The following is a 17,204-nucleotide window of genomic DNA, read 5'->3' as shown; positions in this document are numbered from 1 at the left end:
GATTAAAAACCTGAGGCAGGTGGGGCATGGTGATTTATGCCTGTAATCTCACCACTTTGAGAGGCCAAGGTGGGTGGATCAACTTGAGGCCAGGCATTTGAGACCAGCCTGGCCAACATGGTGAAACCCTGTCTCTACTAAAAATACAAAAATTAGCTGGGCATGGTGGCACACACCTGTATTCCCAGCTACTTGGGAGGCTGAGGCACCAGAATCGCTTGTGCCTGGGAGGTGGAGGTTGCAGTGAGCCAAGATCATGCCACTGCACTCCAGCCTGGGCAAGAGAGCCAGACACTGTCTCAAAAACAAGCAAACAAACACACACCTGAGACAGTGAGATTCTAACTTGTGAATGGTTGTGGTAAGCGAAGCAATACCTAAGTGTTCCTGGACCAAACCAAGGGTCAGGCTGCTTATTCTCATGGCCCAATAATGAAATGCAGAGGAATTGAGAAAGGAGGGAGTTTATTTCTGTAACCAGGGAGAAGGCCTGGAAATTATCTCCAGACCAACTCAAAATTACAAAGTTTTCCAGAGCTTATATACATTCTAAGCTATATATCTACATGTAAGTGTGCATTCATCTGAAGACAAAAGTGATTGACTTCTTTTAATCTATAACAAAGGCCTGAGTCCTGAAGACCTTCCTCTGGAGCCTCAGTAACTTTACCTAATCTAAATGGGTCCAGGTGCTGGGGTGGTTACCCTTGTCTCCTGCTAAATCACAGAAGTCTGGGGACTTCCTTCAGACCCCCAAAAAACTTGTTTGTGGAGGCCTGGGGAGTTTCCTTTAGACCCCCAATAAAACTTCTTTAATCCTAGACAGGTCCTGTTAAGACTTCCTTCATTATCTTGTCATGCTTCAAGGTCCAGGAAAGGCCTGGGCAAAACTCTTGGTGGGCTTTTGTTACACTCCAGCCTTTATATAAGGGCATTGGCTCTTTCAGCTTTTAGTATGTAACTTAACCACTCAGTCAGTGCTCAAACAGTTGTTACGGAGACCTGCGTTAGTGAGACCTGGCCTGCCACATAAGTGCTACAAGAGCTTGCTATAAAGTAAATATTCATGTTTTGAAGTGCATCCTCAAGCTTAAAGCAAAATTTCACATTTATTATATTTATTGTGTTAAAAAAAAAAAACTCTACAATAACACAATAAACTTGCATTTGGCTCATTGCACCAACACATCACCTTGGTATTTATTGAATCATTTGTCTAAAGTGATGTCTTTCTGGGAGAGCTCCAAGCTTCACAAGATGTTTAAAATAAGTCCTTCCTCTAAATTGAGAGCAAATGGGTTTTGACAAATTGAATTTCAACATGAGACAGATAATAATGCACTTCCGTAACTACGGTTCTCTTTAACGTGAATGTGGAACGGCTAAGGGCTTGAATGATTAGTTTTTCCCTTAGTAACTATTTGTCTTCAAGAATGTGCCCTAAGTCCTGTTGCGCATATGCCAAATTTCCAAGTGTTAAAGTGGTCATATTTGTTAAGCTGTGGCCAACTAGACAATAGACTACAGCAGGACTCTACTGTGTTCCGTCATGATTTCTCAAAATTAGCTGCAGAAGTAAAGTGACCTACAGTCTAGCTCTGATTGTGGAATCAAGGACTGAAGGCACCCTCGGACCTTTCACTTTATCCTTTGCCAAAAGGTGGAAGACAATAGAATGGATTCATTTGCATTTCTACTTCTCTCCTCTCTTTGAAGTGATAAACATCAGTAAAATGCATTCAAAATTAACAAATGAACAGATTAGATATGGAAAATCTAGAGTATGGATTGTCAGTACAAGAAGAATGGCAGTAAGCCCAATACTTAAAATGCCCAAAGATATATTAGCAACAGTGTGACCTCCCAAAAAATACCTTGGTTCATTATGATAAGAGCACAGGAATGGATGGGATCTGACCACTGATTTTTCAGGAATATTTTAGTGGCAGAATATGGTACATGTTACCCTGCCATTGGCCCCTGAGGGTTGGCATTCAAGGTGAGCATTCCCAACTTGCCTTTAAAAACCATCTGAATCTATTAGCCAGGGATTTATCTAAATCTTCTCAAGGGAGTTTCTAACTTTAGCCTTCACAGCCTCTTAGAGGAGTTAAAGAGGACCTTTATTTTTCTGTTGTGATTCACTGATCCATATTTTTAAAGGAAATTCTAAAGTACTCTCAAGTAGAAAGTATTTAACCTAGTTCTAAGAAAAAAAAAAAGTATAAAATACTAATTAAGTTAAAGGTCCGTAAATCTTTATTTACTCTGCAACACATTCTGAAATGCATTATACTATTGTTTCACTTTATAGCAATTTAAGGAGGAAAGATGGAAGTTGGAAGAAGAGGAAGAAGAAAACAATGAAAGATGTAAAGGGGCCAGGCACAGTGGCTCTCAGCACTTTGGGAGGCTGAGGCAGGTGGATCACAAGACCAGCCCGGGCAACAGGGTGAAACCCCGTCTCTACGAAAAATACCAAAAAAAATTAGCCAAGCGTGGTGGTGCATACCTGTAGTCCCAGCTACTCAGGTGGCTGAGGTCAAGGCCAGAGGATCGCTTGAGCCTGGGAGGCAGAGGTTTCAGTGAGCCAGTGAGCCGAGACTGCACCACTGCACTCCAGCCTGGATGACACAGCAAGACCCTTCCCCCTCTCCCCGCCCCCCACCCAAAAAAAAAAAAAAAAAAAAGGAAAGAGGAGAAGGGAGGAAGTGAAAGGAGAATAACCCAGAAGTGGAGAAATTTAGAGAGTAAACTAATTTTTTAACAATCTAATGTGTACTGAGCTGTGTGGCGTTAAAGTATCTAATCACTGCCCTTTGAAATGTTTACTAGATGTTCAATCTCTAAATGAAACAGTCACTGTCAGAATATGTTTCCCAGAGCTACATATGATAACTGAAACCAATGACACCTGCCAAGGTCACTGGCAAAGGTCAGATGAAACCAAGCCAGACCTAAACTAGGTAAGAGAGGTCTCCTTCTCCACCAAAAATTGAGTATGCTAAATACACAATTTAACTAAGCAAAGAAGCACTTCCTTTGCATTACCCTCAAATCTTCATCCTTCTGCTTGCCCCATACATCTAGAACACTGGGGTTTGGTGAGAAAATCCCCACTTGGGCTGTCTATGTCCTGTATGGCTTTACAGACATTCCACATACCTGTCCTTGGCCTTTGTCCTTCCAGACTGCAGTTCTGGGTTATTTCATTTATTTAGTGATGTCTGTGTGCCACGTAATTTTTATAACAGCTGCGAAGTAGCTATAATTGTTGTCTTTATTCAACAGATCTGTACTTTGAGACAGAGAGGTTAAATAACTTGCCCAAGGTCACCCAATAAGTAGTAAAGCCAGGGTCAGAGCTCAGATTGCCTGACTCTAAAACCCAGTCACTAGTCCTCTCCTTACTTCATTCTAAGCTCTTCCTCTTTTCTTCCACGTCTGACATCATGCCACCTGGAATGTCAGCCCTGCAGTGAAATCATCAGGGATGTTCTTCAAACTCTTCTTTATGAAACCTTCCTGCGCTCTTTGAAGTTAGTGTGTATATCCTTTTCCACATGATGCTGGCCAGAAGTCCACACATCTGAGGACAAAGGCCATACTGACTTGGTTCTGATGTCAGTGCTTGCCACGTGAATAGTATCCGTTCTTAGAAGAAGCATTGTTGTACTGAGTGCCATGTTCTCTCTCCAGGTGTCGGTCTGAGTTTATTTTTAATTGTAGAATGAAACTCCTAGAGATCATCAATTCTGTCTAGCTTATGTGGCATGTGAGACAATTCCCTTAACAAAGCACAAACCAGGTGGTTAAGAGAGAAAAATTACAGATAACTAAGAGAGGAAAGATAATTACTCCCCGCAAAAACTATTCCAGCCATACGTGGCCCTCATCCAAATGGTGGATGCCTATACACATGTTCCTAAGAACAATGAGCGTGGAGGGAGAATGGAATTTAAATGTACATTAGGCTTCTAAGTGAAGTATTTGTGTTAGTTAGGGAATTTTAAGTTGTAAAATTACCTTCTTATAATCTTCTTGGAAGAACTTGGAGCGTTCCATATTAGTAGAAGAATCACCGACCCATCTGTCTCCTAGCTGCCTAAGCAACTAAGAGGATTTGCTGACTTGAACTTTTCTCTTTTCCAGATCCTGGCCATCGTGTCTATCCTGTTCATCGTGCTTTCCACCATTGCTTTGTCTCTCAACACACTGCCGGAGCTGCAGGAAACAGACGAATTTGGACAACTCAATGACAACCGCCAATTAGCACATGTGGAGGCTGTGTGTATTGCGTGGTTTACCATGGAGTACCTTTTGCGATTCTTATCCTCACCAAATAAATGGAAGTTCTTCAAAGGCCCACTGAATGTCATTGATTTGCTGGCCATCTTGCCGTACTATGTCACCATTTTTCTCACGGAGTCCAACAAGAGCGTGCTACAGTTCCAAAACGTGAGGCGCGTGGTCCAGATCTTCCGAATCATGCGCATCCTCAGGATCCTGAAACTCGCCAGGCATTCGACAGGCCTACAGTCTCTGGGTTTCACTCTTAGGCGGAGTTACAATGAACTGGGCTTGTTGATATTGTTTCTGGCCATGGGGATAATGATATTTTCCAGCCTGGTATTTTTTGCTGAGAAGGATGAAGATGCTACCAAGTTCACCAGTATCCCTGCATCATTTTGGTGGGCCACCATCACCATGACCACTGTCGGCTATGGTGACATTTACCCTAAGACATTACTAGGGAAAATCGTGGGAGGCCTGTGCTGTATTGCTGGGGTTCTGGTTATTGCCCTTCCTATCCCAATTATTGTGAACAATTTTTCTGAGTTTTACAAGGAGCAGAAACGCCAAGAGAAAGCAATTAAAAGGAGGGAGGCTCTTGAGCGGGCCAAAAGAAATGGAAGCATCGTTTCTATGAACTTAAAAGATGCCTTCGCGCGAAGTATGGAACTGATAGATGTGGCTGTGGAGAAGGCCGGAGAGTCCGCCAACACGAAGGACTCCGCCGACGATAATCACCTGTCGCCAAGCAGGTGGAAGTGGGCCAGGAAGGCTCTGTCGGAAACAAGCTCCAACAGGTCTTTCGAGAATAAGTACCAGGAGGTTAGCCAAAAAGACTCCCACGAGCAGCTGAACAACACGTCTTCCTCCAGCCCACAGCATCTGAGTGCCCAGAAACTGGAGATGCTGTACAATGAAATCACCAAGACACAGCCTCATTCTCACCCAAACACAGACTGCCAAGAAAAGCCTGAGAGGCCATCTGCATATGAAGAAGAGATTGAAATGGAAGAAGTGGTGTGTCCACAGGAGCAGCTGGCCGTGGCACAGACCGAGGTCATTGTGGACATGAAGAGCACCTCCAGCATCGACAGCTTCACCAGCTGTGCCACCGACTTCACAGAGACAGACAGATCGCCCCTGCCGCCGCCCTCCGCCTCTCACTTACAGATGAAGTTCCCAACAGACCTCCCAGGGACAGAAGAGCACCAAAGAGCTAGAGGCCCCCCATTTCTAACTCTATCCAGAGAGAAAGGGCCTGCTGCCAGGGATGGCATGCTGGAGTATGCCCCAGTCGATATAACTGTGAACCTCGATGCCAGTGGCTCCCAATGTGGGCTACATAGTCCTTTGCAGTCTGACAATGCCACCGACAGTCCTAAGAGCTCTCTAAAAGGCAGCAAGCCACTAAAGTCCAGATCCCTCAAAGTGAACTTTAAGGAAAATAGAGGCAGTGCACCACAGACCCCACCCAGCACAGCCAGGCCACTGCCAGTCACAGCAGCTGACTTTTCGTTCACCACCCCGCAGCACATCAGTACCATCCTCTTAGAAGAAACCCCCTCCCAGGGAGACAGACCCTTGCTGGGTGCTGAGGTTTCAGCACCTTGTCAGGGACCTTCCAAAGGGCTGTCTCCCAGGTTTCCCAAGCAGAAACTGTTCCCTTTCTCTTCAAGAGAGAGGAGGAGCTTCACTGAAATAGATACTGGTGAAGATGAAGACTTCTTAGAGCTCCCAGGGGCAAGGGAGGAGAAGCAGGGGGACTCCAGCCCAAATTGCTTTGCAGATAAGCCTAGTGATGGGAGAGACCCTTTAAGAGAAGAGGGCAGTGTGGACTCTTCCTCCCCGCAGGACACAGGTCACAACTGTAGGCAAGACATTTACCATGCTGTGAGTGAAGTCAAAAAGGACAGTCAAGAAGGGTGCAAGATGGAAAACCACTTGTTTGCCCCAGAAATTCATTCCAACCCAGGAGACACAGGTTATTGTCCCACACGTGAAACCAGCATGTGACTAGTTACAAAAGCAATAAATTTAAAAAAAAAACAAAAAACTTGTTTCTTAAAAATGAGGTTAATAATGCCTGTGAACTAAAAAAATGGGAAGCCCTCCCCAAAAAAAGTGCATAAAATGTTATTTTTGCATGGCATGAACAGTTTAGCTTAAATACTGTTTAAATAAAGAGTCAAGACTGAATTTTGTAACAAACCAACAAAAATGACTGAAGAACAGTGAACAAATAAAAAGAGCTCTATTAGGAACCAGTATTCTGCAATGTCTGACATTTTTGATCCTTTCATTTCAAATTGTAGGCCGATTTTCAAGTCTTAACATTTATGTTACAATGAAGCTTAGAATTTTCATATGAAAGGATGAAATGTCATTGCATGCATTCGTAATTATGAGGAATAAGGTACTGTGAGCTTGCAAAATGCATAACTTTGTAAATAATGGGGCCTGGATGCAAAAGTGTCATGAACACATGGAAACAAGTTTCTGAGACACAGGTATTTCCTTCACAGCTACTGCCTGGAGGAGCTGTACAGACTTCCTGTTGCAAAATTGCAACCTCTCCTTAAACCATCTCGCATATCTTGCTTTGACTTATAAAGCTCTTATAAGTACATTTGTTTAAAGGAATACAGTATTTTTTATTTATTTGTGATATAATTCATAGGCTGCATTTTACTTTTTTGCTTCTGCTTAGTTGTGGCATTTGTGGTTCATTTATAAATCATAGACATGGGCAAGATTTAATGACCAGATATCAAAATATTTGAAATTTTGCCAATAAGTTATATATCATGCCACAGCCGATTACAGGAATGCATTTTTTAAAAACCTGAAATTATTTAAAAGGTTATATCATACAATTAAATGTTTTTAATGGCAGTCTACATTTGGAAATTAGTTCTTTTAAGAAATGCATTTTGGCCACCTAAAGATGACTGTATTTTCCACTTGTATCCAATATAACATAACCTTTTCTAACTAAAGTTCTAAAAATAGAATACAGATATGCCAAAATGGAAATTCCAAAAAGTGACCTGACAAACTAAAAGCAGAGTCATTTAAGTGAGATTGCCACCGCCACTCATAGAGTTGGCTCGGAAATTAGTTGCTACGAAAAGAACCCAGGTGTGGTAACGGGTCACCCTATATTTCTCAACATGGGATGTGAGGTGGGGGGACACCGCAATGTGTGGGAGGAAGTTGTTCCTTTTGCTGGATATGAATTACAGAACCCAGAGCACAGATGGCAGTCACACCCTCCTATAATTACAGCAACTAGAAACACCCCCTTGCATTTCCAACCTTTTCAGGGGGTGATTGGGACTCTCTTTGTTCAAAATGACTTTCAGAGATTTTTACTGGGAACGGTGAAATCCAGAGCAGTGAAGGCACTGACCAGAGATTGCCTGTTGGTGAAGTCTGTGCTAGAACCCAGCTCATCTTAATTCACGTTGCTTCACAGGAATCGAGGCTCTGGTCGAAATTTGCAACCACCAGATGTGTGATTCTAGGCAAGCCTGTACAACCTCTCTTGGTCTCAGTTTTGCCCCAGTAAAAATCAAGACAAAATTGTTTCCAAGGTCCCATAAGACTTTAATATGATTCCTTGGTCTCCCAGGAAGGTCCAGATTTTGCCTCAGCACTTTGTACCCGTCTGTGTGTGTGTGTGCGCGCGTGTGTAAAATTCAGGGAAATAGGAAGATGCTGGGCCAAATTTCAAGCACAATATATTGTTTAAAGAAAAAATTCTAAATTTTTTTTTATTTTTAAAAGGAAAAAATAGCCCAAATATTTAGACTCTTATTTAAGACTTTAAAGAAAAACATTTCTTCATTAACAGAATCTGGTCATTATATCTCAGATAAGAAAACAAGTTTTGATCTTAGTTGAAACACAAGCAGACCTACTGCTAAAAATAATTTTAAACATTTCTTTTTTCACTGTGCTTAGAATTTCTTAGTGATTTTCATCTTAGTGATTTTAGTGTATCATGTTTCAAAACATAACCTTTAAGAGTTTATGGTCATTAATTGTTGATATTTACATTACTCATGCTTATTTCAGTGTCTAAAGCTAAATATTGATCAGTTTTGTAAATAGAGTGTTTGAATTTTCTATCTATAGTTTTTCAAGGTCAAACAGGTATATCTGCTATTGGATGAATAGCAAATAATTTATGAAAATCATTTTATTTACATAGCCTCATAAAGCAATTATTTTCAAACGTCTCTTATTGATGAATCTCAACTCTTTTTAATCATCTTTCTGTATAAGTGGACTTGTCTTAATGCACTAAGAATTGACTGATGCCCACCTTTCCTATGTCTGTTAGGCCCTCTGCTGAGAACACTGCTCCAGAATATTTAATATTAGAAAGCTTGCCTAGTCAAAGAATCCTAGACATTCCTCCCTAGAAGCATCCTCCCCAAAATCTTTTTTCTCTTCATTCTAAGGTACTTTTTTAAGTTTTAGAGAATTTTCTAGTACAACCCATGGAAAGCTTATCCTTCCATTTTTCTTAGTTCCTCTGAGCCAAAAGTCTTCAGCTAGGGAAAAAAGAAAATGCTCCTCTAAAAAACATCTTTGACTTCAGTGTTTCACAAGGAGGCAGTGTGGGGACTGAAGGCTCCCAGGATGCACTTGTGTAGCACTTCCTAAGCCTTTTCCACGAACTGCACGTAACGCAGAGAATAAACATGTGTGCCTGGAATGGTCTGGGAATGTCCCAAGCACAGAGTTCTTTTGAAGTCTTATATTTTACACTAAAAATTCATGTAAATGCTGCATTTTACTTTATAATTTTGTATATTCCATGTGTTTAAATATTTTTAAAATAATGTTTTATATTATTTACCAACTAGTAAAATGGATACTTGTATAACTTTAAATACGTCTTTTGTATCCCCTGGAAAAATAGATCCCCAGTTTGAGATGTACTGCATGAATGGCAGGAACAGAGACTGGTTCCCTGAGGGCCACTGGAGGTTTCTGCTGCTGAGAGCGCTCACCCCTTGTTACAAGTGAGAATTATCTGAATGACTACAAAATAACTCAGTTCCACATATGGCTAATTTGATCTAATTTGATTCTTCTGACTCTCTTAACAACCAGCACAAATTGCCACAATATTGTTTGAGGTCAAAGATTGAGTCCAATCCTACGAGGATAGAAATGGGTGCATCAACGTGTGTCCTGAGTCAGACCACACACACAAGGATGATATGCTAAGTGGGTGCCTGGAATTGACTTGATTCATCTCTAAACATTTTTACTAGAAATTTCTCTACTGTGACACAACCAGCTGCTTTGAAGCAAGCATTTGATCAAGTATTATCCTGATATAACTAGATTTGGTAACAAGGAGAATAGGTGCCAAGTGTCTTCCCATTAATTTCTTCTCAAAACAGTCTCACTCTCCTATAGACACTGGCCTAGGAGAGTCAACAATTCAACTATTTTCTCTTGAAATTTGAATAGAAAAAAAAAAAAGCCATATGTATACAGAGTACTTATAGTTTCTTATCCCACAACAGCCTTTGAATATTCAGTAAAGGACCAGCGGGGTTATACATTTTGCTCAATTTCACACCCGTCCCTGGTGAATAGAACTTGGCCTCATCCACGTCATCTGGCTTCAAGTCTGGCATTCCAATATACTACAGGAAAGTATGTTTAGTTAGGCTTGATTTTTTTTTCTAATAATATCAAAAATATGTAAATAAAACTGGAGGTGTATTTATAGTCACACAGTTTCTTTAAAGCTACAGTAGATGATGCCAAATGGTAAAAACATGAGAGAACTGGCATTGACCATCTTTTGCATATATGTTTCCCAATTTGGAATTTTGACCGTAAGATATACATTCCTTGGTTAAATAATTCATTGTTCATGATATCACATGACATACTTATTAAGCAGAGGGTGGCAGAATACACTTAATCTGAAACAAAAGCAAATAGAACTTTAGAAATACTTCTAAGTTCAAAAATATTGTCTAATTAAATTTGATAATCATTTCACTGTTCATTCATTCAAATACTAGTTGAGCATCCCGGTATGGTGCTAGGGTACAACCCGTGGCTTCATGGAGCTCACTGCCTGGCCCACTTAAAACCAAGCTGAGGATTTGGGTTACTGAAAAATGTCTTTTCTGAGGATGGAAAAACCATTCAATTATCAAGCCAGGGAAGCACACAACAGAAACAAATGAAATGATTTTCCAAAGAACTGTTTTCCTAAAAAGTAGATGGATGGCATAGTCTAATCTGTAATTATTTTAGAATCACAGTTTAGATTTCACACTTGAAATAACAAATTGTTCGTCTGAGTGAGGTTATGTGTTGTCTTTCCTTATTATCTGATACAATGAAAAATAAATTTTTATTAGATATATTGCTTGTCAAAATAGCTAATTATAGTCTGTAACAAATCACTAGAGCAAAATTTAATACTAGTGGAAAAGTCTTTAAAAGTTTATGTTTTAATAGTGTGTTTGATGGTTATATTATTAAAAGCAAAGCATTTTAATGCTTTTTCTTCCTATTAACTATCGGCAACATTTTAGGGATCTATCATTAATCATTGCTTAGTCCTCTAAATTCCTAAATGAAAGATTTTTAAAATTCAATATTTAAAAACTACTTAGTTTGACTCAAGGTATTTATTCTCTAGATCCATATGGATTCTGCCACTGTACTGCCCTCCCCCAAAACAGAACAAAAAAGAAGAAGAAAAAAAGAGAGAAAGTAAAAGAAAGCCCATCCCTACTAAGAAAGAGGAAAGGTCCCAACTTCAAAATCTTGGTGAACACCTCATATTATTCAGTTTAGTATTTATTGTGACGTAGTGACATAAATGCTATCCTTTAGTGGTTTCAATGACCATTTCTTCTACTTGCCTTTTTAAAACAGCCTAACTTAATTGTATAAATCTTTATTTACCATAATCTCTTCCTTGTTAAGTCTAAAAGGATTTTAACCTGTAAATACACATATAAATAAAGGGAAGTGGGGGATTGTCTTTAATAATAAGGTCACCCAAGGCCAGCCAAAGATATAAGTACAGAAAAAAAGAAGAAAGACTAAGAAAAATGTAAGTAAATTTAAATATGTTTTTAAGCAGAGAAATTTATATTAGGTATAGGCATGCACTTGCATAAAATTTAGACTAAATACTTATTATTTATAGGAAATTTAGAATTCAGGCCATAATTCCAATTCTACTTTCTCTCCTGAAGAAATTATTTCTTATCATCTGACAGATATTTCCAGATTGCTGTTGATAAAATGTTTTATTCAACAATTATGTATTGAGGGTCTCCTATGTGCCCAAAATTAACTTAGGTACAGTTCATTCCCTCAAGTTTACAGTCTAGCAGAGGTTTCATATTTAAGAGGTTATATTCCCAAGTAAAATCCAATTCCAGTGGATTATAGTGAGCTAATAATAGTATGACAGTAGATTTGAGTTTGTTGTTGGAGAATGTCTATAACTCCCTTTTATTTTCCTTCAGACTCAAGTTATTTTTTTCCATTCTCTAATCTAGAATCTGAATTTCCACCACATAGGGTTTCTAAACACCCATGCTTAAAATTGCAGTAGCTGTCTGAAATCTAGTGACAATGTATTTGAATGAAGACATTTCCCACTTCAGCAGAATAGGATTCTAGCCAAAAATGACTTTGAAAATGATCATTTTTATACTCCCATAACTGTTCTGTTTGATTTTTTTAAATCCTAGGCTGTATGCTGAGCTAGATGCCACCCCAAGCTGCTGATTTTATGAAAGCCGAACGCCCATCTGAGCAATGTTTATCTTCCCTCCACGGTGGGCAATGCTGGCCAACAATATGGCTACATAGTTTTTCCTTTAACTATTTTTGCTCCATTTCAACCTAAAACAGACTTAGGATGGTATACCAAACACTTAAAATAGACTTCCAAAATCAAAACGCAGGGAAACTGACACGGAATAGTGAGGACAGAGCAGAGTGGAAAGATACAGGTTCAGAGAGGATGTCAGGGGCGCTCTGCCATCCGGCTTGTTATTCCCTGTGTCTAGTGCCCTCTACTGGTCAGTCTGAGAGAAGGTGGAATTGTACAGGCCAAGAAAGGATGCCTTAACCAGGACTTGAAAACCACCTTCAGTCCCCTGCATATAGCCAAAACCTCAGTTCCAACCGAGGCATTGTTTTTTCAGTGATTACATCTCAGGTTTTTTTTTCTTTTTCCAAAATATTTGATAAAACTCTTGCTACCCTTTGCACAGCACTTTCAGAGTATTCCTACCTCCAAAATCAAAACAAAATCACAAGTGTAGCTGAATGTTTAGCAGTGACCTAGTCTACACTTGGGATACACAGTAAATGCTCTTTTGACCTTTCTGCCATTAGTGGGAAGCAAGATAAGAACTCAAAATGGTGGGTTAAAAAAAAAAATTCATGGGTCTGTAATGATAAGGCTATTTGGGTTAACTCACCCCAAAACCCAGTTTCCATTCTACTTGAAGATTACAAGTAGAGCCTGAAATACCCCTGAATTGACTCTTGAAAAAAAAGGTGGTTTTAAACTCCCCATAGACATCTGTGTGCGCTGACCAGAAATTCTACTACAGCCAGATTTCTGGCCCATCTTTAAAGCAAGATGTTTCTAACATTCTTATTTGTGTATGGGTTAGGCTATGTTTTCAACCTGTAAATTATACTCACATCATAATGTTTAATGACAGGAAGATTTTTGTAAGGAACACACATACGCAGAAAGAAACATGTATTGCTATTACCCAAATTACGTATCCAACAAAATGTTATCACTAGAATTAATTAATAAAAATGTACATATTCTATGAAAATCTCACTAAAGAATAGGCAAAATTTTTCCTATTAATATTTAGCTCAAAACCAAAGAGAAGAGAAAAAGAAAAACCTGCAACTTACAAAACACTTACAAAAACTAGTGTGTGACACTATCTTGTCACACAATAGCCAAGTTTCAAACTTATGCAATTTTAAAGAGGCATGATATTAAACCATAAAAAATTCAGTGAATGCATAAAGAAGGTTTATTAAGCAAATATGAGGTACCATTAAACACACTGAAGCATTTTTAATAACCTTTAATTTAACTATATAGTGGCTATATTTGCTTGCTTTTAGCACCTTGATTTCAATCTGAAGTCTTTCTCTCTGATGTTGTTACTTGTGTGTTTGCTTACTTGATTTGTTTTGTTTGGAGAAGTGAGGGTAGGTGGGAGAAAGTATTTTAAAAAGAATATTATTGGGCAACTTATTAACATTACCTAGTGTACCTGGAGTACAATAGAAACCATTTGTAGACATGCCTCGGCCATCACACTCTCTTCCCCCTTTTTGTCAAGTTTTACCATTCTGGTTTGGAGACAGATCTTGTGATCAAATTTCAGATCCTGCTAATTAAGATTTTTCATTCCTCTCCTGTCTGCAGTACCCTCAGCAATCCTTCCCTAGGATTTCCCTGAGCAGAGTATATCAGGTATCAAGTCAAAAGGAAGACCAAATGAGCCATTAGCAATCACAACTTGAAGCCCAAAGACAAGAGCAACAGGAGGATGTCCCAGCAGTCAGAAAACATAGCGAGGCCTAAGGACAAAGGAACTGTCTCTATGCAGTATAATAATGTGATCTGACCAACAAAACAAAGACATAGTGTTTTCCCCCATGATGAACAAAAAAAAAATATGTACAGTATGTTTTAAACCTCTATTAAGTTATTTAACTTCAAAGGTAAATAGCTGACTGGTGAGAAAGGTGGTCCCTAATTCACTAGTTTATCACAAGGATTTAGGCATCATCCTAAATGCAAACTCTCCATTTAATTTGTGTGTGTAACAGGTTGTTCATGTGCCTGTTTTCAGGGCAGTATACAAAAACGAAAATACCACTATTACCCTTTTTATCATTTTATTTTATTTTATTTTATTTTTGAGATGTTGCCCAGGCTGGAGTGCAGTGGCACAATCTCAGCTCACTACAAACTCCACCTCCCGGGTTCAAGCAATTCTCCTGCCTCAGCCTCCTGAGTAGCTGGGACTACAGGCACGTGCCACCACACCTAGCTGATTTTTTGTATTTTTAGTAGAGACAGGGTTTCACCATGTTAGCCAGGATGGTCTCTGTCTCCTGACCTTGTGATCCGCCCGCCTCAGCCTCCCAACTTTTATCATTTTCAATGGTAATAAACACTTCAATCAGGGAAAACTGATATTGCTCTGGTAGTTTTTATATGGTTTTAGGCCAAAACTGCAATGGCAATTTAAGCAAAACCTTAGCAAAAGATTCTAGGCATAGAGAGAAAGCCATATTGACAATATGTACTTTGCTATACATCCAATTATAAATAATTTGCATTTGGATTCTTTTTTTATATATTCTTTCATGTAAAAATCTTTTTAAGTGATCATTTGAAATTAATATTTTTTATTTTCTTATAAATACAGGTTTTTTTTAAAAAAATAGCGTAAACAAGATGATATACAGTAAAGCACCTAGCACAATGCCTGACAAATAGGAGGTATAGATTTTCTTTTCTAAAAGTATTCCAAAAGAAAGGATTCAATCCACATTAGTATGCTAATGACTTAATCTTCTAAAATTCTTCTGTGGCTTCCTAAACAGTCAAAATTTTACGCGTGTATGTGAGTATAACTCACTGTTACATAAAGAGGGCATTTTATTTGCTAAATTATACATATTACACATATTACACATATGTATAATTACATATATTATACATGTTATATATTATATTATATAAATTATGCATATACACCCCATGTGGCTTTAAAAATACATTGACATTATTTGGACAAACAGCATTCTATTAAAACTAGGTAGTGCATTTCTTTTACATAATTGCCTTAACTTTTTAATGTTTAATAGACAAATACAAATTTCTTCTTAAGGAAGAAATTCCTTGTCCACTTCTACAATTATTTTTTTATTTTTTTTAATAGAGATAGGATCTTGCTATGTTGCCCAGGCTGGTCTCGAACTCTTGGCCTCAAGCAATCCTCCTGCCTCAGCCTACCAAAGTGCTGGGATTACAGGTGTGAGCCACCACACCCAGCCCTTAAAATTATTAGGACTTCAAATGTACTATCTATTTGAGGAGTCTTTTACAGCCTCCTTGTTACCACACATTTGAATATATTTAGTCGTTATGTGAATATTCAAACTGGTCCATCTTTCTGATTTAAATGTTTGTACACCTAAGGATGTATTTCATAAAATAGTTCATAACCAGTTTGGTTCTAGATTTACTATAATTGGCTATCTGCTGGAATAAACTATAAAATGAGAATAAAAGCTTTCAGTGTCAAATTTTTTTCTTCATTAAATTTTGTTTTTATTAAATTGTCATCTGTATAGATTTCATCAGAGATGATTTTTTTACTTTTTAAATGTCAATCTCATTGATCAAGAAAGATAACAGAGAGAGAGGCTCATTTTCTATTCTGATTTGTTTAAAATGCCAGGTCATATACATTTAGATAGGGCCCTTATTTTCTACAAGAGCAGTGGAGCTGGGTGATGACCAAGGACTACATATAATGCAGCAAGCCTGCTGTACAGTCCTTACACTGTCTAAATGCATCTACTCAACCAAAGCAGACAGGCACTATGGAATGACGAGGGCGCAGCCAACACTAATACTAAAGACAGGCTAACTTGGAAATTCTTGCACTGAAACTGCAAAGAAATTTCCAGATACACTAAAAATTCACTTTTAGAGTATCTGCTAGCCATCATCAGTAAAAGGAAAATAATACCTTGATTTTAATGAGGTTTTATTGTTTGGTTGGTTTTCAGGTGGTTATTTGGGGTATTTCATTTGTTTGGTTGGTTTGTTGAGGGTTTTTTTGCTTATTTATTTTATGAAAACTTTAGCATAACACACTACTTAGTTTGGACTTGAAATCAACTTATGATGCTTTAAAAAAATCCATGTTCTAAATCATAATTGCATGACAGTTTAGATCTTATTACTATTTAGTTGTAGCCTAACAAATACTGTATTCCTCTGTTTTCTCAAAAAAAAGTTCCTAGTTTATGAAATAGTATTCAGATAAAGCCTTATGCTGCCCACCAGCCCACTAAATGTATTAAATACCTGTCTCTATGTAGCTTATGTAAAAACGCAATGTGGACTGTCCCATGTCTGCTGCATTTAAAAGCTCATCGTGATTCTATCATCTTGCTATGCCAATGCCTTATGTTATGGTGTCATGTATATAGGCCATGGTACAAAAGTGACTGTCAACTGCTTACTCAACATCTAGTCAGAAAAGGTCTGAGGCAGTGCAATAACGCTTTTAGTCAAACTGGCTCACTGTTGGAATCATTTACATCTGTGTGTTCTTTACCATAAATACTGAAATAGTATTTTTTAACTGTCTTTTCAGGCTTGTAATAAATATCTCTGTGTCATATCTACATAGTCAAAATACATTGAGTAATTCAGTTTAAAAGTGTTGCCTACTAACAAACTAAAGAGAAATATCTACTGATTTTCCCATGTAATTGCTTATTTTACATTGCCAATGTAGACCTGCCTCAAGTGGTGTCTTTCACCACTATCATGTGTAAAATAAAGGGAGGCTATTGTGGTGAATTTTTACCTGTCTGAAATTAGCTCTTTCACTAGTCAAAGGATGTACATACCTCAGAAGTGACGTGTCTACCGAGGTCCAGTATTCAAAAGTGTATCTTATTTTAATTTTTGGAGACAAAATTAACATATGTAGACTTTCAAAGGCCAGCATTGGTGGGGAGGAGAAAGGAAATGATGGAAAGATGGAAGGAAGGAAGGGTGATGAGGAGATGAAGGGAGAGGAAGGGGAAAGAAAAGAAAAGAAAAAAGC

General features: G+C 38.4%; 1 protein-coding gene across 1 annotated transcript in view; it reads left to right on the top strand.

Annotated features, from left to right (window-relative positions):
* Positions 1-16,012, top strand: part of LOC105483591 (potassium voltage-gated channel subfamily B member 2) — a 409,729-nt gene extending 393,717 nt beyond the window's left edge. The window contains exon 3 of the mRNA XM_011744511.3: positions 4,153-16,012. Coding sequence (XP_011742813.1) covers positions 4,153-6,306 — 2,154 coding nt within the window. The 3' untranslated portion in view covers positions 6,307-16,012. The remainder of the gene's footprint in view (positions 1-4,152) is intronic.
* The last annotated feature ends 1,192 nt before the right edge of the window (positions 16,013-17,204 follow it).

This window comes from Macaca nemestrina, chromosome 8, assembly GCF_043159975.1.
Source record: "Macaca nemestrina isolate mMacNem1 chromosome 8, mMacNem.hap1, whole genome shotgun sequence".
NCBI lineage: Eukaryota > Metazoa > Chordata > Mammalia > Primates > Cercopithecidae > Macaca > Macaca nemestrina.
This window is presented reverse-complemented; position numbering and strand designations above follow the sequence as displayed.